This window comes from Littorina saxatilis, linkage group LG7, assembly GCF_037325665.1.
Source record: "Littorina saxatilis isolate snail1 linkage group LG7, US_GU_Lsax_2.0, whole genome shotgun sequence".
Lineage (NCBI taxonomy): Eukaryota > Metazoa > Mollusca > Gastropoda > Littorinimorpha > Littorinidae > Littorina > Littorina saxatilis.
In genome coordinates this window covers 27,461,885-27,483,123 of record NC_090251.1, presented here as the reverse complement: position 1 = coordinate 27,483,123, position 21,239 = coordinate 27,461,885, and the positions used below count along the sequence as shown (strand labels likewise).

At 45.6% G+C, this 21,239-nt stretch overlaps 2 protein-coding genes across 6 annotated transcripts in view; one reads left to right on the top strand and one right to left on the bottom strand.

The window, feature by feature from the left end:
- Positions 1–21,239, bottom strand: part of LOC138971066 (kinesin-like protein KIF21A) — a 92,902-nt gene that overhangs the window by 13,121 nt on the left and 58,542 nt on the right. For all 4 annotated transcript variants that reach the window (XM_070343669.1, XM_070343670.1, XM_070343672.1 and 1 more), the window contains 4 exons: positions 9,729–9,857; positions 4,315–4,457; positions 3,057–3,240; positions 1,420–1,581 (listed from right to left, as the gene is read on the bottom strand). In XM_070343669.1, the coding sequence (XP_070199770.1) occupies positions 1,420–1,581; positions 3,057–3,240; positions 4,315–4,457; positions 9,729–9,857 (618 nt within the window). The remainder of the gene's footprint in view (positions 1–1,419; positions 1,582–3,056; positions 3,241–4,314; positions 4,458–9,728; positions 9,858–21,239) is intronic.
- On the top strand, positions 13,830–20,333 carry LOC138971067 (uncharacterized). Of its 2 annotated transcripts, none has more exons than XM_070343674.1 (4): positions 13,830–14,099; positions 16,941–18,221; positions 18,665–18,939; positions 19,184–20,333. In XM_070343674.1, exons 2-4 carry the CDS (start codon positions 17,048–17,050, stop codon positions 19,424–19,426), a joined length of 1,692 nt encoding a protein of 563 aa, XP_070199775.1. In that variant the 5' UTR covers positions 13,830–14,099; positions 16,941–17,047; the 3' UTR covers positions 19,427–20,333. The 2 variants fall into 2 exon arrangements, with proteins under 2 accessions (XP_070199775.1, XP_070199774.1); XM_070343673.1 differs by lacking the exon at positions 13,830–14,099 and adding an exon at positions 14,640–14,987.

The following is a 21,239-nucleotide window of genomic DNA, read 5'->3' as shown; positions in this document are numbered from 1 at the left end:
CAACCGCGGAAACAAGGTGAACAACAAGAATGTTTATGGCTTAAAGATCGGTTCACAGTCCAAAACTGATCTCAAGTTCAAATTCACAAAAATCAATGTCACTTCAACTGAACAAAAGAATCATGCAGATCTAAACCTCCATTGATCAAATGTGACATCGCTCCAACCCTGTATTATACATGGCTAAAACAGAGGTTGGTAAAGCCCACACTTGTCACCAATTACTGGCACAGTCAAACCTGCCCTGGCGACCATCTCTTGATAACCACCACCTGCCCCTTTACGAGTACCCCCAAAAAATCACTGACGGCTTTAAAAAAAAAAAATAAAAAAAAAAGATTCTCCATTCTATAGCGACAACTTTCCCGTTGGTCCCTGGGGTGGAGGTTCTAGACAGGTCCCACTCTATATGCTTTCCTGCTCTACACGCGCCATCACACAAGAGGCTGTACTGTGGAACCCCCCCTCCACAAATCTGAGAAAATCAGGTCTTAAACAAGAAGGGCAAAGCCCATACGACTCACATGCTTTACACATTTTTCCTACCAAAATACATGTGACCTTGACCCAAGGTCAAGGTGATCCAAGGTCATGCAACACAAAGCTGGTAATTCAAGACATAGGAAGTACAATGGTGCTTATTGGCTCTTTCTACCATGAGATATGGTCACTTTTAGTGGTTCACTACCTTATTTTGGTCACATTTCATAAGGGTCAAAGTGACCTTGACCTTGATCATATGTGACCAAATGTGTCTCATGATGAAAGCATAACATGTGCCCCACATAATTTTTAAGTTTGAAACAGTTATCTTCCATAGTTCAGGGTCAAGGTCACTTCAAAATATGTATACAATCCAACTTTGAAGAGCTCCTGTGACCTTGACGCAAGGTAAACCAAACTGGTATCAAAAGATGGGGCTTACTTTGCCCTATATATCATATATAGGTGAGGTATTGAATCTCAAAAACTTCAGAGAAAATGGGAAAAATGTGAAAAATAGCTGTTTTTTAGGCAACATTTATGGCCCCTGCGACCTTGACCTTGAAGCAAGGTCAAGGTGCTATGTATGTTTTTTGGGGCCTTGTCATCATACACCATCTTGCTAAATTTGGTACTGATAGACTGAATAGTGTCCAAGAAATATCCAACGTTAAAGTTTTCCGGACGTCCGGACGTCCGGACGGACGGACGGACGACTCGGGTGAGTACATAGACTCACTTTTGCTTCGCATGTGAGTCAAAAAGGAGGGGGTCTTTAAAATGGAGGTAAATTGACAGAGGCTTTGAACAGAAAGTTTGAGGAAAGAAGATCTTAAAAGGCAGGCAGTCTTAAATTGGGGGGTCTGAAACGGGGGGTTCCACTGTGTCACAGGTACTTCCCAACCCCTCTCCCCCAGGCCTAAGCTGTCAACGTACCTGCGCAGGTCCCAGATCTGCACGACGCTGCCTGCAGCACAGTAGAGAACGGTGCCTCCCCTGCTGATGGCCAAGTCGTTGATGTTGTGTTCTCTGTGTGCCAGCTCCACCTGACGATTCGCTGCGAAGGAGGCTGGACCTTGCGTTGTCAGGCCAGAGGAACTGCAAAGGACACTGAACATCACACACTTTCAAGCAACAAAACGTAACACGGCTTCTTTCTTTGAGACACTGCAAGCGACACTGAACTTAATTACCATGAACTCTCATTTAAAGGGAAACGGTCGGAGGAACTGGAAACCAGAACCACCCGACAGAATAATCCTCTACCACTTCCTGCCTCAGTCAGCGAAGATGGTTGGAGGTAGCTGCTTACCTCAGAAGGGCAGGTGGAGGGGGGGATAGAAGAGAAAGAGAGTATGTGCATGCATGTGAGTCCGTATGTCTGTGTGTGCATGCATGTGAGTCCGTATGTCTGTGTGTGCATGCATGTGAGTCCGTATGTCTGTGTGTGCATGCATGCGAGTCTGTATGTCTGTGTGTGCATGCATGTGAGTCCGTATGTCTGTGTGTGCATGCAAGTGAGTCCGTATGTCTGTGTGTGCATGCAAGTGAGTCCGTATGTCTGTGTGTGCATGCAAGTGAGTCCGTATGTCTGTGTGTGCATGCAAGTGAGTCCGTATGTCTGTGTGTGCATGCAAGTGAGTCCGTATGTCTGTGTGTGCATGCAAGTGAGTCCGTATGTCTGTGTGTGCATGCAAGTGAGTCCGTATGTCTGTGTGTGCATGCAAGTGAGTCCGTATGTCTGTGTGTGCATGCAAGTGAGTCCGTATGTCTGTGTGTGCATGCAAGTGAGTCCGTATGTCTGTGTGTGCATGCATGTGAGTCCGTATGTCTGTGTGTGCATGCAAGTGAGTCCGTATGTCTGTGTGTGCATGCATGTGAGTCCGTATGTCTGTGTGTGCATGCATGCGAGTCCGTATGTCTGTGTGTGCATGCATGTGAGTCCGTATGTCTGTGTGTGCATGCATGTGAGTCCGTATGTCTGTGTGTGCATGCATGTGAGTCCGTATGTCTGTGTGTGCATGCATGTGAGTCCGTATGTCTGTGTGTGCAGTCATGCACGCATAACTACATACGAATGTGGATATATAAGCACACTGATGTTTTCTCTCTGCATGTCAGAGCCATTGTTAAACAACATATCATGGAACTTTGGCGTAACTCATTTTCAGCAGAACGCCAAAACTGATTATTTCTATTATGAAATAGTGTTTATATTTGTACCTGGTATGGATAGACATTTTTTTTTTTTAAATCATGTATTGTCCATTGTGTTTTCTCATTGAAAATGAATTCCTTAGTCTTCTTCTTCTTCTTGTCGTTCGCCAATGCTAAACTTGGAGACCAGCTCTGGTAATGAAGCTGGTGGTCTTATGAAGAGCCTTAGTGTAAATAAGCACAAAAACATCAAAATCGCCAAGAAACAAGTTACGCCAAAATTCCAGGACGACGACAATATACACCTTCTGTTCCTGTCTTCTCAGTCTCTCAAACTTACTCAAAACTTCATCCTTGTTAAATAAAAATCCAGTTGAGTTCAGTTCAAACATGTCCTGTGACCTTGACCGACCTACCTGAGCGTTCTCTGGCAGAGGCCAGGGTTGACGCGGATATCCCACACCCTGACGGCAGACTGGGACACGGTGAAGACGGCCCTGGTCTCGGGGCAGTACTTGACATGCAGCACGGTGTTGGGGTGACCCCCCAGTGACTGCAACTCCTTCCCTGTGGCCAGGTCCCATACCTTGGCTGTACGATCTGTCACAGACATACATGCAAATTCCTAAATCGCAGTCCACTATATCGTGAATTCGACGATACCCCTAAAAAAACAGAACCAACCTTCAACATTTATTTTTTTTAATCATGTATCGCAATCTCATTCTTTGAACCCCAAAGACAGTAATATAGTGGAAGTCTACTGTACTTGTCATAATCACTAATAAATGACACAAGAACAATGCCTCATGTTGGAGAACATCCAGTTAAGACTACCGCATCTACTCCTGCCATGTCCTCCCCACTTCTTCCTTTTCAAGAGCAGGTGGCTTTGCCCTGACAGGTTTTTGACAATATATTTCACAGGCAACAGAACAGCAGGTGGCTAAAACAACCTTGTTCACTGCTTTGCACAAAACCAGTGCGATAACAGGCACACTGAAAGGTGGCATGGCAAACAGCAACAATACTACCACCATAGCAAGGAAACATCCTACTCAGACCTTGCTGTCTCACAAGTTCTCTTCAGAGCTTTTTTTGCAAATATACATCACACAAAAATGAACGAAGTAAAGCAATAAAATCATGTAACCACTTCAATTTTTATTTACTTTTAGGATTTTCTTTTTTTAGTCGCTTATTGCGATCTATCCTGTGCTACATATGCACGAAGGAATGACATTAAAGCAGTCAAATTAGCCCACGTAACTGGATGGGAAGGGAAATAACTCCTCTTCATTTCTTGTGATTCCTATGCTGGTGTACCTCTATTTCTCCCCGTAACACCTTTGCATTAGACCAACAAAAAAAAAGGTCTGTTTACGGTAACATAGGCCAAAAAAATAGGGTCGGTAGGTCGGGATTTTTTTCCCTTTTTTTTTTCCCAAAAAACCATATTTTTACGTTATTTTGCAAAAAAAAACAAAAGATTTTTTTTTTCTTTCCCCAAATGCCAAAAAAAAAGTCTAGGGTCGCGCGAAAAAAATAGGGTCGGTCGGGTTACCGTAAACAGAGTATTTTTTGTTTTTTGTTGCCTTAACACCAAAAGAAATGTTAAAGACACACAGACAAAAGGATAATTGAATAGACTAGCAGACAAGAAGCTGTACTAACCTTTACTGCCAGTAAAGAGCAGATCCTCGGTGGCATCGACCGACAGCACGGCCTTGGTGTGACCCTCCGCAGTGTGACTGCAGGTCAACAATGACGTCTTGTTCGCCGCTGACCGCGACAGGTTGGCCGACACAATGTTGCCCCTGATACACAACACAAAGATCTAATAAACAAAGGGAAGTAAGCGGTCCAAATGCATAGGACATGTGTGATAGAGTAAGTGAGAGTTACGCATGTCACCCGAGAGAATAACAAGCATTTGAAGTGAACAAGCGACTTTCATATTCAAACATTTAGTCAATCATAATCTCCAATTCAAGCATGTGGATGAGTTGAAAATGGACGTGGGTTCCAGTACAGGCACAGTACAATCCAACTTCAATCACCAACTAGATTTATAGTACAATGGAACCCCCCTTTTAGGACCCCCCCCCCCCCCCCCCCCCCCAATTTAAGACTTCCTTCTTTTTAAGACCTTGGTTTCTCAGGCTTGAGGCAAAATCACAAGGTTACACTAGGGCACCTTCATTTCAGTTTCACATCTCGTCCTCTTTTAACACTTTCGCGACGGGACACTGATAAATCAGTACCAGCGCTGACACGCCCATGGACGGGAAGCGCATTTTTCAGTACCAGCCATAGAGGGTACACGACTCGTGATTGCTTCCCGGTTTTTGAAGCTTGCAAATAAATTGAGTTGTTTCCCTTGATACACTTGGCGTCCCCTTCTGCCATTTGCAAATCCGCCTGATTTGTGTGCGTTTTTGAGGAAAAAAAATGAATCAAAGGCGAGCCTTGTCTCGGGAGGAGATTCTCCGGATGTTGGACCTAGAGGATCCCGTAGAGCATGATTCGGACGTATCGTTTTCGCCTCACGAAAGCGATACAAGCAGTGAAAGTGAGGAAGAAACAGTCCCGTTGTTGCTAGTACGAGTCGGCAAACTACACGTGGTTGGCGGTGATACTGCTAGACGAACATGTATCTCGGAATCGTGCAGGAGCTATGGGGGCGTGGCAGCACTGATAACAATGGATGGCTGGAGCCTTCAAATCCTTTTGGAATTGTTCATAGGTGTACAGTTGGTACTTTGTTGTGAAAATGTGACTTATATTCAATATGGATTACCAAGACATCATTTGGTGAGTGTTAGATCTACAGTTTTGTTTCATTTGAGTCAGGATGCTGTGAGTGAATGCGTGATTTGCTTGTTTTTTTCTTTGTACTGTCTCCTTATTTCTGTGTACAATGTTAACAATATTTCAGCTAATTCATAGGTTTTACACCTTGTTTGGTTATAACATTATTTATAATACTTTCTGTTAAAAAATAACTTTTAAAAAAAGCAGTAGAAAATAAAACACACACAAAAAAACGTTAAAAAACACAAATTATCCCCCTTTCACCCCCCTTTCACCCCCCTTTGCTAAAACAAATCGCGTGACAAACTTATAAATAGCACGACTGAACTGGGCATCCATTTTTGAATTAGTACACAAAATTTGGTGGTGATTGGACTTAATTCAAGCTTGCTAGACAGATTTCTTTACAGTTACTGATTTTTGGGAAGTTTCTTGGTGGCAAGCTTGGGCAGGCAGGACGTAAACGCCGTGGCAGTGCTAGTCACAATAGTGTTAAGCATCTATGATTATAGCAGACCTGTGCACACTCAAAACTCTCATCAGTAGTAAACCAACCAAATTTCAGTAGCTTTTAAAATGTTTCAGTAGTAAGCTGTAACGACAGTTCAAGACATAATTCTGCTCACAAAGTACACAATTTTACGATCTCCAGGTTGTCTTGAGAATAACTGGACTTCCAGCATTGTTGTGCCGCTTTCTTCTTCTTTGGTGACAGAGCTGGTGTCTCCTCTTCACTATCCAGGGACGTAGCACCCGGTAGGGCATGTAGGGCGACCGCCCGACCACTTTTTCCGTTAAAAAAAAAAAAAAAAAAGAGAGAGAGAGAGAGAGAGAGAGAGAGAGAGAGAGAGAGAGAGAGAGAGAGAGAGAGAGAGAGAGAGAGAGAGAGAGAGAGAGAGAGAGAGAGAGAGAGAGAGAGAGAGAGAGAGAGAGAGAGAGAGAGAGAGAGAGAGAGAGAGAGAGAGAGAGAGAAAGAGAGAGAGATAGAGAATACTACATAGCTTGCTGTGTCGTACCAGATTTACACGAGTTGGTTTTTTTAAATATTGAACTGCCAGCGAAAGCGAGCTGTTCACTATTTGAAAAAGCAACGAGTGTAAATCTGGTACGACACAGCAAGCCATGTAGTATTCTGTTTATCCTACATTATATACTTCTGTGCCAGATCTAACTAAAAGTCACCGACAGCGCTATTGCCTTTGGATCAACCCGCTTTAGAACTTCAAACCACTTTACTCAATTTGACATTCATTCCTCCGCCATGACACACACTCTCAAACTAGGACAAAGTAGTTCGCCTTTGTTAACACTGTTAAGTTTAATATTGAACATTGATTAAATAAATTCGAACAACGAAATGATGGTCACTTCAAAATATACCAGATAAAAAGAAAAGCAGTGGCCACAGGATAAAAGAAACCAAAAGGAACAACAACAGCAAAGCATATCCTTCCGCGATAGGATGACAGTCAAGTCGGAGCCAGGCGAGTCGACAGCTTTCAGATGGTCACTACTCGGTTTGGTGACTGGACAAATATTGGTTGATGTTGATGGTACCAACGTGCACAGGCCTTGCAAACAGTGTTGTTAGCGTTTGCTGGGATGTGATTGTGGCAGTGGCAGTGGAGACGGCTGGAGTTGAAGTGGCCGTGCGAATCCAATGTGTCGTCTGCCGACACTGGCGACAGCTCCGAGACCGGTGCAGTGCCGTTTAGCATCAGACTGAAGCCACGGTGTTCCTCTTGGGAAATGCTGCTTAACGTTGTTGTGCCCAGATAGCTGCATTATTTTGGTCGGAGGAACGTTATTCTCGGAAAGTTTCTGCACTAGGAACTGGCGTGCAGAGTGGTTGGTGTAGATCTACCTCGGGTTGATGATCCCAGCTTTTCTTCACATGTCGCCCTGGCTTTGGTTTTGGATTGTTTTTCGCAAAATTGGAGATATTCTCTGCCATTACTGTCTTCATGCCAGGACACGTCTCCTCACTGCATGTGCCTGTGAGGTGTCACGCTGCGCAGACCAAAGTTGACTGTGTTTTGCCAACACAGAGTATTCAGGATTACTTCTGGATCTGCGACTCCGAGCTGTTTTGTCTGCCACAGCTTGTCAACATCTTCATCTTTCAGCGGTTGAGCCCTGTTAGGTAAGTTGCCACAACCTTCCTGTTTAACAATCTTCTGCTTTGTCTTCACGACTTCTCTCAGTTACAAGTGCAAATTCGGGGCCGTCTATAACGGGTGCACAGTACTTTTTAGACTTCAACTGTCGATGGATGCTGCTGAGAAGGCCCCTCAGCGTGGGGATGGTTCATACTCTTTGCCATCCGGTTTTTTCAAACTCATGAAAAGAGAGCAGAGAATTTTGCATAATTTTTGTGGTTGGATGGTGCTAATGTTTCTTTTGTCCCCGTGTTTTGCCATAAACGTCGATAGGCGACGTATATATCGTAAACCGTTTTTCGGAGAGTGTTCTTGTTCTTGTTTGTCTGAACGAATGAGTCTATTGGAGAAAAATCATAAATCATGGATGACTCGCTTTTTTCTTCATCGACTTCGTCATTCGCGTCATCACCAAACATGTCTTCGAACAGCTCATCACTCAAAAATTCTTTCAGTGTTGACAAATCGGTTTCGTGGCAGTTGCCATTTTGTTGCAAAAGTAGTTCTTCATGAATATGTAATTACTAATTTACATAGCATGACCTTCCGGTTGACCTCATTTACATGATATACACACGTGTGATTTGAACGATTTTTATCTCACGGGTATCTCTCTCACGTATGTAGGATAAAGAGAGAGAGAGAGAGAGAGAGAGAGAGAGAGAGAGAGAGAGAGAGAGAGAGAGAGAGAGAGAGAGAGAGAGAGAGAGAGAGAGAGAGAGAGAGAGAGAGAGAGAGAGAGAGAGAGAGAGAGAGAGAGAGAGAGAGAGAGAGAGAGAGAGAGAGAGAGAGAGAGAGAGAGATCTCTACCACATAGTATTCACGCGATGGCATAAGGTCGGTTTTTTTGTGTTTTTTTTGTGTGTGTTAGTCTTGGTCAACTGCTGGAATAGGATGACGTCTTATTTTGACGAGAACGTCACACGTGACGAGTTCCGTCAGGCCATAAAAGTATTGGCGCCAATTTAGTGAAAATTGCTTCTTCGTCCGTCTGCTCCCATGAGAAACAATGGAGGTAAGAAATGTTTTGTATATTCTGTGTGTGAAGCTGGGGTCAGACTGAGGGGTGAGTGATTGTGTGTCAACCGTAAGTACGCCATAACAATTGAGTAACACAGTAACTTGTGGGGTTAACAGTGTCACATGAAACAACATGTAGAGAGAGAATTGAACAATGGACACAAGTGTGCATCCTGGTTGTGATGGATCGAAAACGCGCTAAAAATATTCTGACAAATCCCTCTATTTTTCAGTCATCACTCAGGCTGCCAATGTTGATGGCTGGACGGATCAATAAATTGCTTGTTTAGAAGTAAACCAGTTTGTCAATCCTTGCTTTTTAACACACTAGACAATAATGAAGACGAAAGTCATTTGAAGTAAGTGCTCATCACATTCAACGTATCGGAATTTAGATATAAATGTAAGTCGATTGATAATCACTGATACATTCACCAGCCCGTTGTTTGGTGGAGGATGGAAAGATGATTAGATGGAAATGAGCTCAGAAGGCACGAAATCGCATCATGTTTTCTTTCTTTTTTAGACCATTACAAGGGGACGGGAAGGGGGGGGGGGGGGCGGTAGTGTAAGCCCCATATTTCCTTAGCTGTCTCAGCATTTTGTCTTCCATTTTTTTCCGCCCTACCACTTTTATTAGGTGTGCTACGTCCCTGCTATCTGAATCTCGCACTCTTTTTTTTTCTTTTCCATGTTTCACTTCAATCACACAAGTTGCCACGCAGACGCTGAACGAACTAAGTCTAAGAACAAAGACTCAATGTTGAGAACTCGCGCGCTTCCGGTAAATCGGAAAACGTCTTTTCAGCGCAACGGCCAACTAATCGGTCAAAACATCTTAAAACAGAAAAAAAGGTACAAACTTTTTGGGGGGAGTAAAACATCGGAATTTCAATAAAAATCCGTAGCACCGTATTCTGCATATGTATAAAAATCGGAGAAATTACGGAGAAACCGTAGATGTGCACAGGTCTGTTAAAGCACTTCTCAGTACATAAACAAACAAAAAAATTTAAACTTGCAAAGGAAAAGATATCTCTTCTTCTCTCCTAACTCCACACTGAGGATCTTGACAAGGTGTGACGGTGACTCTACCTGTTGATGCCGCCAGAAGCAGACTGAGTATTGCCGGCCAGACGAGAGAACACGTTTTCATCGCTGTTGCGATTGCTGCGTCGAGTCGGAGGTGGGGAAGATGGAGGCGTGGTGTCCGACGCTGTGTCTCTGAAAACACAACACAAAGAATACGAATCAACTTTTAAGTTAACAATTCTTACAAAATACTCAACTCGACAATACAACTTATTAAGTTACCCAGCAAAAATCTGCTCGAGTTCTCCACAAGATGTTCACAATCACAAACTAACTTCAGCTACCAAAGAAAATGCAGAAAATAAATTTGAAAACAACTCTTATCTCTCATGAAAATGCGCTTTTCACCGATGATTAAATACCATAATCTGAGCACGGTAAATGTAGGACTAGGTGGAGAATCTTCACATGTGTGTGTGTGTGTGTGTGTGTGTGTGTGTGTGTGTGTGTGTGTGTGTGTGTGTGTGTGTGTGTGTGTGTGTGTGTGTGTGTGTGTGTGTGTGTGTGTGTGTGTGTGTGTGTGTGTGTGTGTGTGTGTGTGTGTGTGTGTGTGTGTGTGTGTGTGTGTGTGTGTGTGTGTGTGTGTGTGTGTGTGTGTGTGTGTGTGTGTGTGTGTGTGTGTGTGTGTGTGTGTGTGTGTGTGTGTGTGTGTGTGTGTGTGTGTGTGTGTGTGTGTGTGTGTGTGTGTGTGTGTGTGTGTGTGTGTGTGTGTGTGTGTGTGTGTGTGTGTGTGTGTGTGTGTGTGTGTGTGTGTGTGTGTGTGTGTGTGTGTGTGTGTGTGTGTGTGTGTGTGTGTGTGTGTGTGTGTGTGTGTGTGTGTGTGTGTGTGTGTGTGTGTGTGTGTGTGTGTGTGTGTGTGTGTGTGTGTGTGTGTGTGTGTGTGTGTGTGTGTGTGTGTGTGTGTGTGTGTGTGTGTGTGTGTGTGTGTGTGTGTGTGTGTGTGTGTGTGTGTGTGTGTGTGTGTGTGTGTGTGTGTGTGTGTGTGTGTGTGTGTGTGTGTGTGTGTGTGTGTGTGTGTGTGTGTGTGTGTGTGTGTGTGTGTGTGTGTGTGTGTGTGTGTGTGTGTGTGTGTGTGTGTGTGTGTGTGTGTGTGTGTGTGTGTGTGTGTGTGTGTGTGTGTGTGTGTGTGTGTGTGTGTGTGTGTGTGTGTGTGTGTGTGTGTGTGTGTGTGTGTGTGTGTGTGTGTGTGTGTGTGTGTGTGTGTGTGTGTGTGTGTGTGTGTGTGTGTGTGTGTGTGTGTGTGTGTGTGTGTGTGTGTGTGTGTGTGTGTGTGTGTGTGTGTGTGTGTGTGTGTGTGTGTGTGTGTGTGTGTGTGTGTGTGTGTGTGTGTGTGTGTGTGTGTGTGTGTGTGTGTGTGTGTGTGTGTGTGTGTGTGTGTGTGTGTGTGTGTGTGTGTGTGTGTGTGTGTGTGTGTGTGTGTGTGTGTGTGTGTGTGTGTGTGTGTGTGTGTGTGTGTGTGTGTGTGTGTGTGTGTATGTGTGTGTGTGTGTGTGTGTGCGTGTATGGGGGTACACGTGAATGGGTGTGTTTTGTATGCGCGCATGTGTGTGGTAGGGGAGGGGCAACTCAAAAGGTCACATGAAAATGTGCTATACAGAGAGATCAAGAGGAGGGGGGGGGGAGGTTTAGAGAGAGAGAGAGATGGAGGGAGGGAGACAGACAGAAGGAGAGAGATTAAAACTCTGCCCTGCCAACTCCAAACCTAAGTGCCAAATTATTTGAACCCCCTGCAAAGCATAGAAAGCATAGTGCCAGAGTTCTAACAGGATTATTCCACGCCATTAACCCCTCTCCACTCCACAGGCCAGGCCCCGATTTAAATCCCCACTGTCAAAGTCAAGGGGGAGGGGGTGCGGGGTGAGCAGTAACTGCATTGTGAATATATTCCTGTTCTAAAATCAGACGGGCTTTCCAGCAGTCCTTGCCTGCCTAAGTGCCTCCAAACACAACAGAGAGAAAAGTGTTGGCATAGGGGATTGAGGTCAGACTCTTGCTTCTCATATGGTCATTTACTTACTGTTTTATATTTGTCGACTGAGGGGGTAGGGGTAGGTTAGCGCGTGAGTGTGTGTGTGTGTGTTGCGGCCCTATGCTCCACAGGGAGTCTACAGGAATAAGTCAAAAGGTCAAGTGTGTGTGTGTGCGTGTGTGTGTGTGTGTGTGCGTGCATGTGTGTGTGTGTGTGCATGAGTCTTATATATTCAGTCTTTACTGCCGAATAAAAGTTTACAGCAAGACACTCCCCCTTTTTCAACATACATACACAAGTGTGCAAAACAACCACCAGCAAAGGCCAAACAACTGTTAGCTGTCACTTCATTTTTTCTTTTACTTTAGGCCCACATTTCCAGACTACCCCCCCCCCCTCCCCACTGTAAGGTGCCAGGAGTAATGAGGCATGAAGTCAAAAGCCTGTAAGTGTTTTCTACCCACACACAGGACACACTCCTAACCTGACTGACCCCTTCAGTACAGGTTGAGACTCAGACTTTTTGTACTTCACAAAAACAATTGAAAGTGCTCCCACCAAATATATAAATATTACAGTCATGCCCAACAGAAATGCAGTATTCCCCATGAAGACTATTCAGCTGTTACTATCATGGGTGGCAATTGGTTTTGGTATTAGACCCAGATAATAAACCGTGACTCCGCAGACAAAATGTAGACATATACGAGCTAGATTTACTCTAAATTTCCAACTTATGTATTGCCAAAGCTGTGATATTCACCCCATGTTTTGTACAGTGGAACCCCCCTTTTAAGACCTCCAATATTTTGAGAAAATCAGTTCTTAAATAGGAGGGAGTCTTAAATAGGAGAGAGTCTTAAAATGGAGGTTCCACTGTAGTTGTTACACAGAGCTATAAAGAGGTCCACCTGTCCCCTAAAACTTGACAGCACACAAAGAAAATGTAGACCTATAAAATGCTAATAGAAGGCAACTGAGGTCAGGTTAGTGTTGCCACCACTGGGGGATTTAGTGCCTGCTAGGAGACATAGGCATGAAAGCCCAGGCTGAAACCATTGTCACTGCACACAGTGTACTGTCTGCTGACAGCAAGAACATCCCTGGCAGCGCTAAAATCACTCTCCACTCTGTCCGTCACAGTACTAAACTGCTCGCTACCTTCATAAAACTGTGAGTTAGGTGACATAAACTTCTCCCGCCCCACTCATCATTCTCTCTGTGTGTGTATTATATATGGACTGGTCATAAAGCTGGTGGTGTACGTAAAATCATTATGTTTCAACTCAATGGATTCCATGCCCACTTCTTTTCCGCGCCTGTCGGCCATTTGACTTTGTTGTTATATTTTCCGCAATTCAGCACAACACAGCTCCAACTCTTGCAATGCACAAGAATCATCTAATGCTGTGCAACCCTCAAAGCCCTGCCAAACTTTTCACATCAAAACCCAAGGTGTGGAAAATCTAGCCTGCCCTTTACATACTGTAAAACTTAATTTGTGGAGCAATCACCGCTAACAAAATCTAGCCAGTCCTTTCTATAAAACTTAGTTTGTGGAGCAATCACTGCGAACAAAATCTGGCCATGCAGTCCTTTCTATAAAACTTAGTTTGTGGAGCAATCACTGCGAACAAAATCTAGCAAGTCCTTTCCATAAAACGTAATTTGTGGAGCAATCATCGCTAACAAAATCTAGCATTAAGTCCTACTTTATTTGTAGAGCAATCAGGCCAACAGTCCAGTGGCTATGCCCATTGAAGCGTGGTGATCAAATCCTCACAGTGGCTAGGCAGGCCAAGTTTCACGGGGACCAGAAAGGTCTGGGACCTAGTGTGCTAAACAATGCAGAGTCACACACGAAGGGACAAAAGGGAAGGGACACAGGGGAAGGAAAACGTAGCGGTGTGAAGCGGTGTGACGGACACTTTGCACCCCGTCTTCAGCTTGTTCTTTTCTTTATTTGGTGTTTAACGTCGTTTTCAACCACCAAGGTTATATCGCGACGGGGAAAGGGGGGGAGATGGGATAGAGCCACTTGTCAATTGTTTCTTGTTCACAAAAGCACATCAAAAATTTGCTCCAGGGGCTTGCAACGTATTACCTTACTAGGAGAATGCAAGTTTCCAGTACAAAGGACTTAACATTTCTTACATAATTACTGCTTGACTAAAATCTTAACAAACATTGACTATATTCTATACAAGAAACACTTAACAAGGGTAAAAGGAGAAACAGAATCCGTTAGTCGCCTCTTACGACATGCTGGGGAGCATCGGGTAAATTCTTCCCCCTAACCCGCGGGGGGTGTCTTCAGCTTGACTGACCTCACTTGTTGTAAAGGTGGTGTGGACTAAGGTGACTCAAGTTGTGGTCAAGACTTTTGTTTCGTCCAACAGAACAAGGTAACTAAAATCTATACAACTTTTCACACGAAAAGAGGACTGAATAAGTTTCAAAGACGGGACATCTGAATGTCCTGATTAGAATTGTTAGCAGCAAGAAAATGTCATTCAAGGAATCCAATATATAACGCCATTTTTTTCTCTCAAGATGTATGGCATACACAACCTGTAAATATTGGTAGCTAGGTTAACCAACTTTCTTGAAATGTTTACTGCCCTGAAATTTTAGCCGAATAACTGTGGAGTTAGTGAAATACTAACTCCATAGGCCATGAAGAGGTCCCAGCTGAAAGGTTTGACAGGAACTAACTCAAGCACATTATCACGGCTTACTGGAGATATCGTATCAGGACACACTCCACTGATACCAGTCTTTATTTGGCTTTTGTCTTGTATGCATCTATGAATGGTGGCTGCGTCACCAAAACAGGACCCCTGTGTTGACAAAAGGTATTACATTCTGTGCTGCAAGGCTGAGCAACTACACCACACAGATAACGGAACTCAGCGAATGACTTGGAGGGGGGGGGGGGGGGGGGATAGGTGTGTTTGTGTCAACAGAAACCAGAGCATAGAAAATCAATCGGACAAAGAAAGGGGTGTGTTCAAGTGTACCGCAACAAGAGATTAATTTTTACCGACTAGGACAATTCATTCACAGCACGTACAGAAGAGGAGATAGAGGTAGCATTACTGGATCCTCTCCTCAGAACAGGGCTTTCTTATTTTTTTCATTTCACCAAGAAAGCTTATCTTTGAAGAGGACTTTTAAACTGCTGGTTTCCAGAACAAATTTCAGTTTTGATATTTATTTAATTTTAAACCGCTTTTTTTGTGTGTGCTATTTTTCCATTCCCAAAATGTATTCCAAGTTTTACAAGAATGAAGGTAAGTTGATCAATCACAGAAATTTCATTTACCTATCTGCATGGTACACTGTAGTTCAGTTGTATTGTATTAATATGATTTTTGATTTATTAAAGTACATGTACTACCTTATGTATCTTGATTCTAAGAAGAAAAGTATATTTGTGTCTGTATATTCACATTGTAACCCTCCTCTACATATTTCTGGTTCTGTAAACACATAGATATTTTGTTAAACCCAGTTGCTCCTATTGTAATGTCTCCTTGTGTTGACCTTTGCCCGTACCACTGTAATCAGTGTCACAACACAATTTCATGTCAGGGCAAACACACATGAGAGCCTTCACAATCAGCCACTGTCTTTTGTTATTGAATACAGGAAAGGTAATTTGACAGGTGTGCCAGTGAGGGACATCCAATACCCTGAGTATGAACACCACTTATCAGTGCAACGGCTACCTGATTATAGCTGTCTTGTCTCACCTGATGTTTACATCTTTCCTGTCTGGTCAAAGGCAGTCATTTTATTTGAAACGTAAACCTAGCATTGAAGAACAGATTCATTCATGCCACAAACTTGTGCAGAAAAGAGCAGGCTAGTGTGTTCTTGCCCAACAATTAAACAGAAATAAAGAAGAAGAAATGACTGATCAGCAGGCTGACACAACTTCACAGTTCTTGAAAAGGTTTTAGATGAGTATGTGTACCTCGAAACACTTTCTCTTTCCCAATCATCTTCAAAAGTGGGTGTATGAAAGTTAATTGTGCTCAAGAACAGAATACTGGATCAGCTTTAGGGTGCGCCTGTGAAGACCATTAGTCTTGGAATTGTTGACGTAAATTTTTTTTTTTTTTTTTTTTTTCAACGACCAATCTGATCATATTTCAGACAATCAAGAGTACAAAATACGTTGATGTCACACGCTTTCCTTCTTTGCCACTACTAAAGCAAACGTGTGCAAGATTGTATGTTACACGCTTTGGACCATGTGCAAGAACGGATTCAAACTCGAAATCGTCCCTCCAAAAGCCCCAAAATGCACACACGACTTTTATTTCTCCTGCTGTTGTTGTTTCTTCTCTTTACAAATTCTTCAACGCTGAGTATACTGAAAACGGCATCCCAGACGACAGTACTGTTTTCATACGTGAATTTAACTGCCCTTGGACCCGTCGCGATATAACCTTCGTGGTTGAAAACGACGTTATTCGTGGTTGAAAACGACGTTAAACACCAAATAAAGAAAGAAAGCTGCCCTTGGAAAGTGGCCCGCTCAGGAGGCCTGTAGGTCTGAAACTGGAAGGACAGAGTTCTGAACATAGATGACAAAGATCCCGGAAAGAACAAACATTTCGCGGATGCAGACACAGAAAGACGTCATGAAGTATGCGATGCTTCAAAAGATACAGACTGTGACGATGACTGTGACGTCATTCACATATATACCGAGACGTCATTCATAATTGTTCGGTCACTTCCGTCAAAAAGTAGATCTCTCGGGAATGGCTGCTCCTGTGTTTAGGTTTGTCAAGCTTGAGTACGCAAAACGTGTTTGTTCTCTCCTCTGTTGAAGCTGTGAGACATAAATGCTATTCCGACTTGGTCGTGTGACAGAATTTTTTCCACACTCGATTAGCTGATGTCTAACTCAGCCTGACGGCTTCCTTAGACAATCAACGTAATCTCGTGTGGAAGAAAACGTCTGTCACATGACCAAGTCTGAATAGCAGGTAATATCATATGGGTTCCCAGGTCTGAACTATGCCTTACAATATTTTTGCCAGGTCTAAACTATGTCTCACAATACTTTGACTTCAAGTAAAGGGAACACAATGTTAAGTACAATTCTTCACTCCCCACCCCCTCCACCCACCCCCACCCCCCCCCCCCCCCCCCCCCCCCACCACCACCACCACCCTTTAAAAACTCAGCTTGTCTTATCTTATCACCAATTTCTCTGTTCTCTTCCATAGAAGCACTGTACCACAACAACAGCTTTGAAGAGACCCATCACCACCACCACCAGCAGCAGCTCCATCCCCCGGGGGTAGCAGAGAGGATCGGGGTGTACGACCACCTGATGCGCCCCTCCATGGGCCACAAGATGCAGGTGGAGCTGAGGGAGAACATGCACAACTACCAGAACAACCGCCTCTCGCTGCAGACCCAGCTCTCGGAGCTGCGCTTCGACAAGCAGGACCTATACACCTCCCCCGTCCCCCCCTCCCCCACCCCCTCCATCAAGAACTGGAGCGACGCGGGCAGCAGGTTCAGCTCTGCGCCGGACAAGGCCGCCCACAAAGCGCGTCTAGCCAAACTGGAACAGGAGAACACCACCCTGTCCCTAGAGGCCAAGGAACGCGAGCTGAACGCCAGGAACACCCTCCTCCCTCCCCTCCCCTCCAAGGGCGACCACAACACAAAAGCTGAAGCTGAAGATTCCAGCCCAGCCAAAGATTCCAGCCACACCCAGGCCACAGAGGAGGAGAAATGTGCTGAGGAGGCAGAAAAGAAGAACCTGCGCTTCGGGGCAAACACGGAACTGAAGACGCCACAGTCGCAGCAACCCCGAAAAAAAGGCGGCAAGGGGAAGAAGAACGGCGGCAGGACAGCAGGAGCGACACTCACCAAGTCGGCCCTAAAGGACCGACCACAGTACGTGCTCAAACTGCCCACCATCCATGCTGTGCCGGACAAGCGCACGCAGTGGGACTCTGGTCGCAACCACATCCACCGCAAGGGGAAGAGCATCTCCCTGGAGAAGTCCAGCATCGAGGAGGAGTGCCGCAACTTCAGCCACTGCTCCATCAACATCCCCAGCATCGTCGATCCCAAGCGCATGGAGATCCGACTGCCCCCCGTGGCCAAGCCGCCTGTCTCCCTACCTAAGGTCAAGTTCACCGGACGGCAGCTGCAAAAAGCCACCCCTGCCCCGGTGGCTGTGGTGTACACCCAGAGCACACCGCTCGAGGCCCGCACCTCTAACACCAGGGTGCAGGATCACTTCCCACAAGGTCGCAGCAGACTGCCCGAGCTGGACGACACACTCAGTGACGTCACAGACTCCGAGGGGGAGGGGGAGGGGGGTCTTGAGGTCAGCGGCAGGCTCCACCTGCCCTCTCTGCCTGTGGTCAGGCTGTCCGAGTCCAAGATGATGCGACACAACTTTGAGAACACCACGCACCTGGTGCCTCGGCTGGCACTGGACAACAGCAAGAGTTCCAGCATGCTGTCCCTTTTGACAGGGCGCTCAGGTATGTATGTACACACCACAAACACTGCTTCAGCCTTCATCTCTGTCCATCTCTGTCTTTGCTTTTCAATCTCTCATTTTATTACTATGTAAATATTTCAGGCCAAGGGGGAGGGGTACACCTTTGACTTTAAGAAAACTACACTGATATGACTGCTGTCAGTAGACATTATGGCCTTAAAACCTGAGCCTTTCTTCTTCAAGAGAAACAAGGCAAGGCAATCTCAGCTCTTCCTTCACTACACCATCACACAGGCACATTCTTGCTCACAAATAGCTCCCCTGGCGACTTCTGGCTGTGAACAGTACACTGCTACCTCACCTGTTACACTTAACCAAACCATTACACAACCACAGCCACAAACATTTCTCCCAGGCAACTGTTCGCGGCTAGCTTGAACAGTCCACTGCAGCAAAACCATATCCCATCTTGTCTTTCTCCAGGGGCCACGGGCGCCACCTACATGTCGCAAGAGACGCTGGAGTGGAAGGGGCAGTACATGACGTCAGCTAACCCTGACCGCAAGAACCGCATGCTGACCGAGATTCTCCACGCTGTGCGGGCGCGCATGCGTGACAACGCGGAGGACATCAAGATGGCCAGCGATGACCCGCGACCCGGTGACACGTCCAGTATGAGAGAGGGGTCGGACATCCTCTTCCTGCCCAGCGACAGAGTCACGCCAAGCAGTGGGGCCACTACCGCCACAACCAGAGCGGTAGGGCAACTCCAATTTTTATATCACAGAGCTTTTACCAGCAGAAACTCCATTATGCATGTCTGTGTATGTCTCTCTAGCTGTCTGTGTGTGTGTGATATTAATTACAGAAATGTCTGACCAGTACCACACACTTCTTCGTCTCTGATGCCATCAAACAATCCAACAGGCTGGGACAATGCCACACGCAAACTCTAGTCTAATTCCAGCTCTAACTCTAAATGAAACGTTTCACTGATTTCAGCTGAACCAGAAGCTGTTGAACCCAGCGCGCTACAAGCAGAAGGTGGCAGCGACCGCCTCACGCAAGCAAGCGCCCAAGCTTCACAACTACCTGCAGAAACTCTCTCATAGGCGCAAAGTGGTTGACCAGCGACAACTGGAGCGGGTTCGATTCCAGCTGGCCTACAACACCATCCGAGAGATGACGCAGGAGTCCCTGGGTCACCATAGCAACGTGAAAACGGCCACCGGCCTGGCGGCCTAATCCACAATCTGAGAGATGACTCAGGAGTCCCTTGGTCACAGGACACAAGTGCTGTTTGTGCTAGCATGGCGTAGCTTGGGATCAATGCATGAGCGGACTTTGAAGCCACATGGCTCAAATAAAAGCTGGACTCATGGGTACATGGGGATGATAAAAGCCATCCCACAGAAGCATTTTGTTGTTGAAGGCAACAACAACACAACCTAAGTGACAAAGCCTGTGGGAAGACTACCTTGCCTACAGTGTTGCATGTGCAAGCTGTGATTAGAAGTGAACTGTGCACCAGTGTTGAGTGCTGTTGGTATCGCTGGGTCATTGGTGTGCTGTGTAAGGGTGACTGTGATGCAGTGTGTTTTCACCTGAGTCAATATCTCTCCCCCGATTCTTTTTTCTGGGCCTTATTCTCAACACAAGACCTCTGTGTGCCCAACACACACACAATCCAAGGATATACAAAGTTCTGATTCCAGATCCTGCTATGACAGAGTACGGCTGCCTATATGGTGGTTGACTGAAATGGATCGTGCAAGTTATCTTTCCCTTTGGATGAAAGTCACCTTTTCTGTACTAAGTGGCCGTGCGAGTGTTAAGCTCAACAACATTAACAACAATAGATTCCAAAGGAGAGAACACAATGAGCGCTCTTGCAATGTGAACATCGCCTGTCTAACACCATGGTATGCATTATTCACAGAGGAGACACACTACTGCAAAAGGCCAGGTAAGATGTGACAATCTATAAACTCACTGATCAAAACACACATGGAGGTGTTCTGTTCACCACAGCAGATATAAAATAACATACACATTGGGTGTCTGTAAACAAAACTAAACCTTCTTGGCCAGTACACCAGTGACAAGATTCTATACTGGGAAATAAAAGTGTATATAAAAAAAAAGAACTAAAGAGTTGTTTTCATGCATTACAAGTTGTTAAAGGCACACACACAGGACCCACACACACAGAGGACCCACACACACAGAGGACCCACACACACAGAGGACCCACACACACACAGGAACCACACACACACAGGACCCACACACACACAGGACCCACACACACAGGACCCACACACACACACAGGACCCACACACACACACAGGATCCACACACACACAGGATCCACCCACACAGGACCCACACACACAGGACACACAGGACCCACACACACACAGGACACACACACACACACACAGGACCCACACACACACACACAGGACCCACACACACACAGGACCCACACACACACACAGGACACACAGAGGACACACACACACACAGGATCCACAAACACACACAGGACCCACACACACACACAGGACCCACACACACACAGGACCCACACACACACACACAGGACCCACACACACACACATAGGACCCCCACACACACAAAGGACCCACACACACAGGACCCACACACACACAGGACCCACACACACACACAGGACCCACACAAGCACACACACAGGACCCCCCACACACACAGGACCCACACACACACACCGCCCACACACACACAGGACCTACACACACAGGACCCCCACACACACACACAGGACCCACACACACACACACAGGACCCACATACACACACACAGGACCCACACACACACAGGACCCACACACACACACACAGGACCCACACACACACAGGACCCACACACACAGGACCCACACACACAGGACCCACACACACACACACACAGGACCCACACACACACAGGACCCACACACACACACACAGGACACACACACACACAGGACCCACACACACACACACAGGACTCACACACACAGGACCCACAC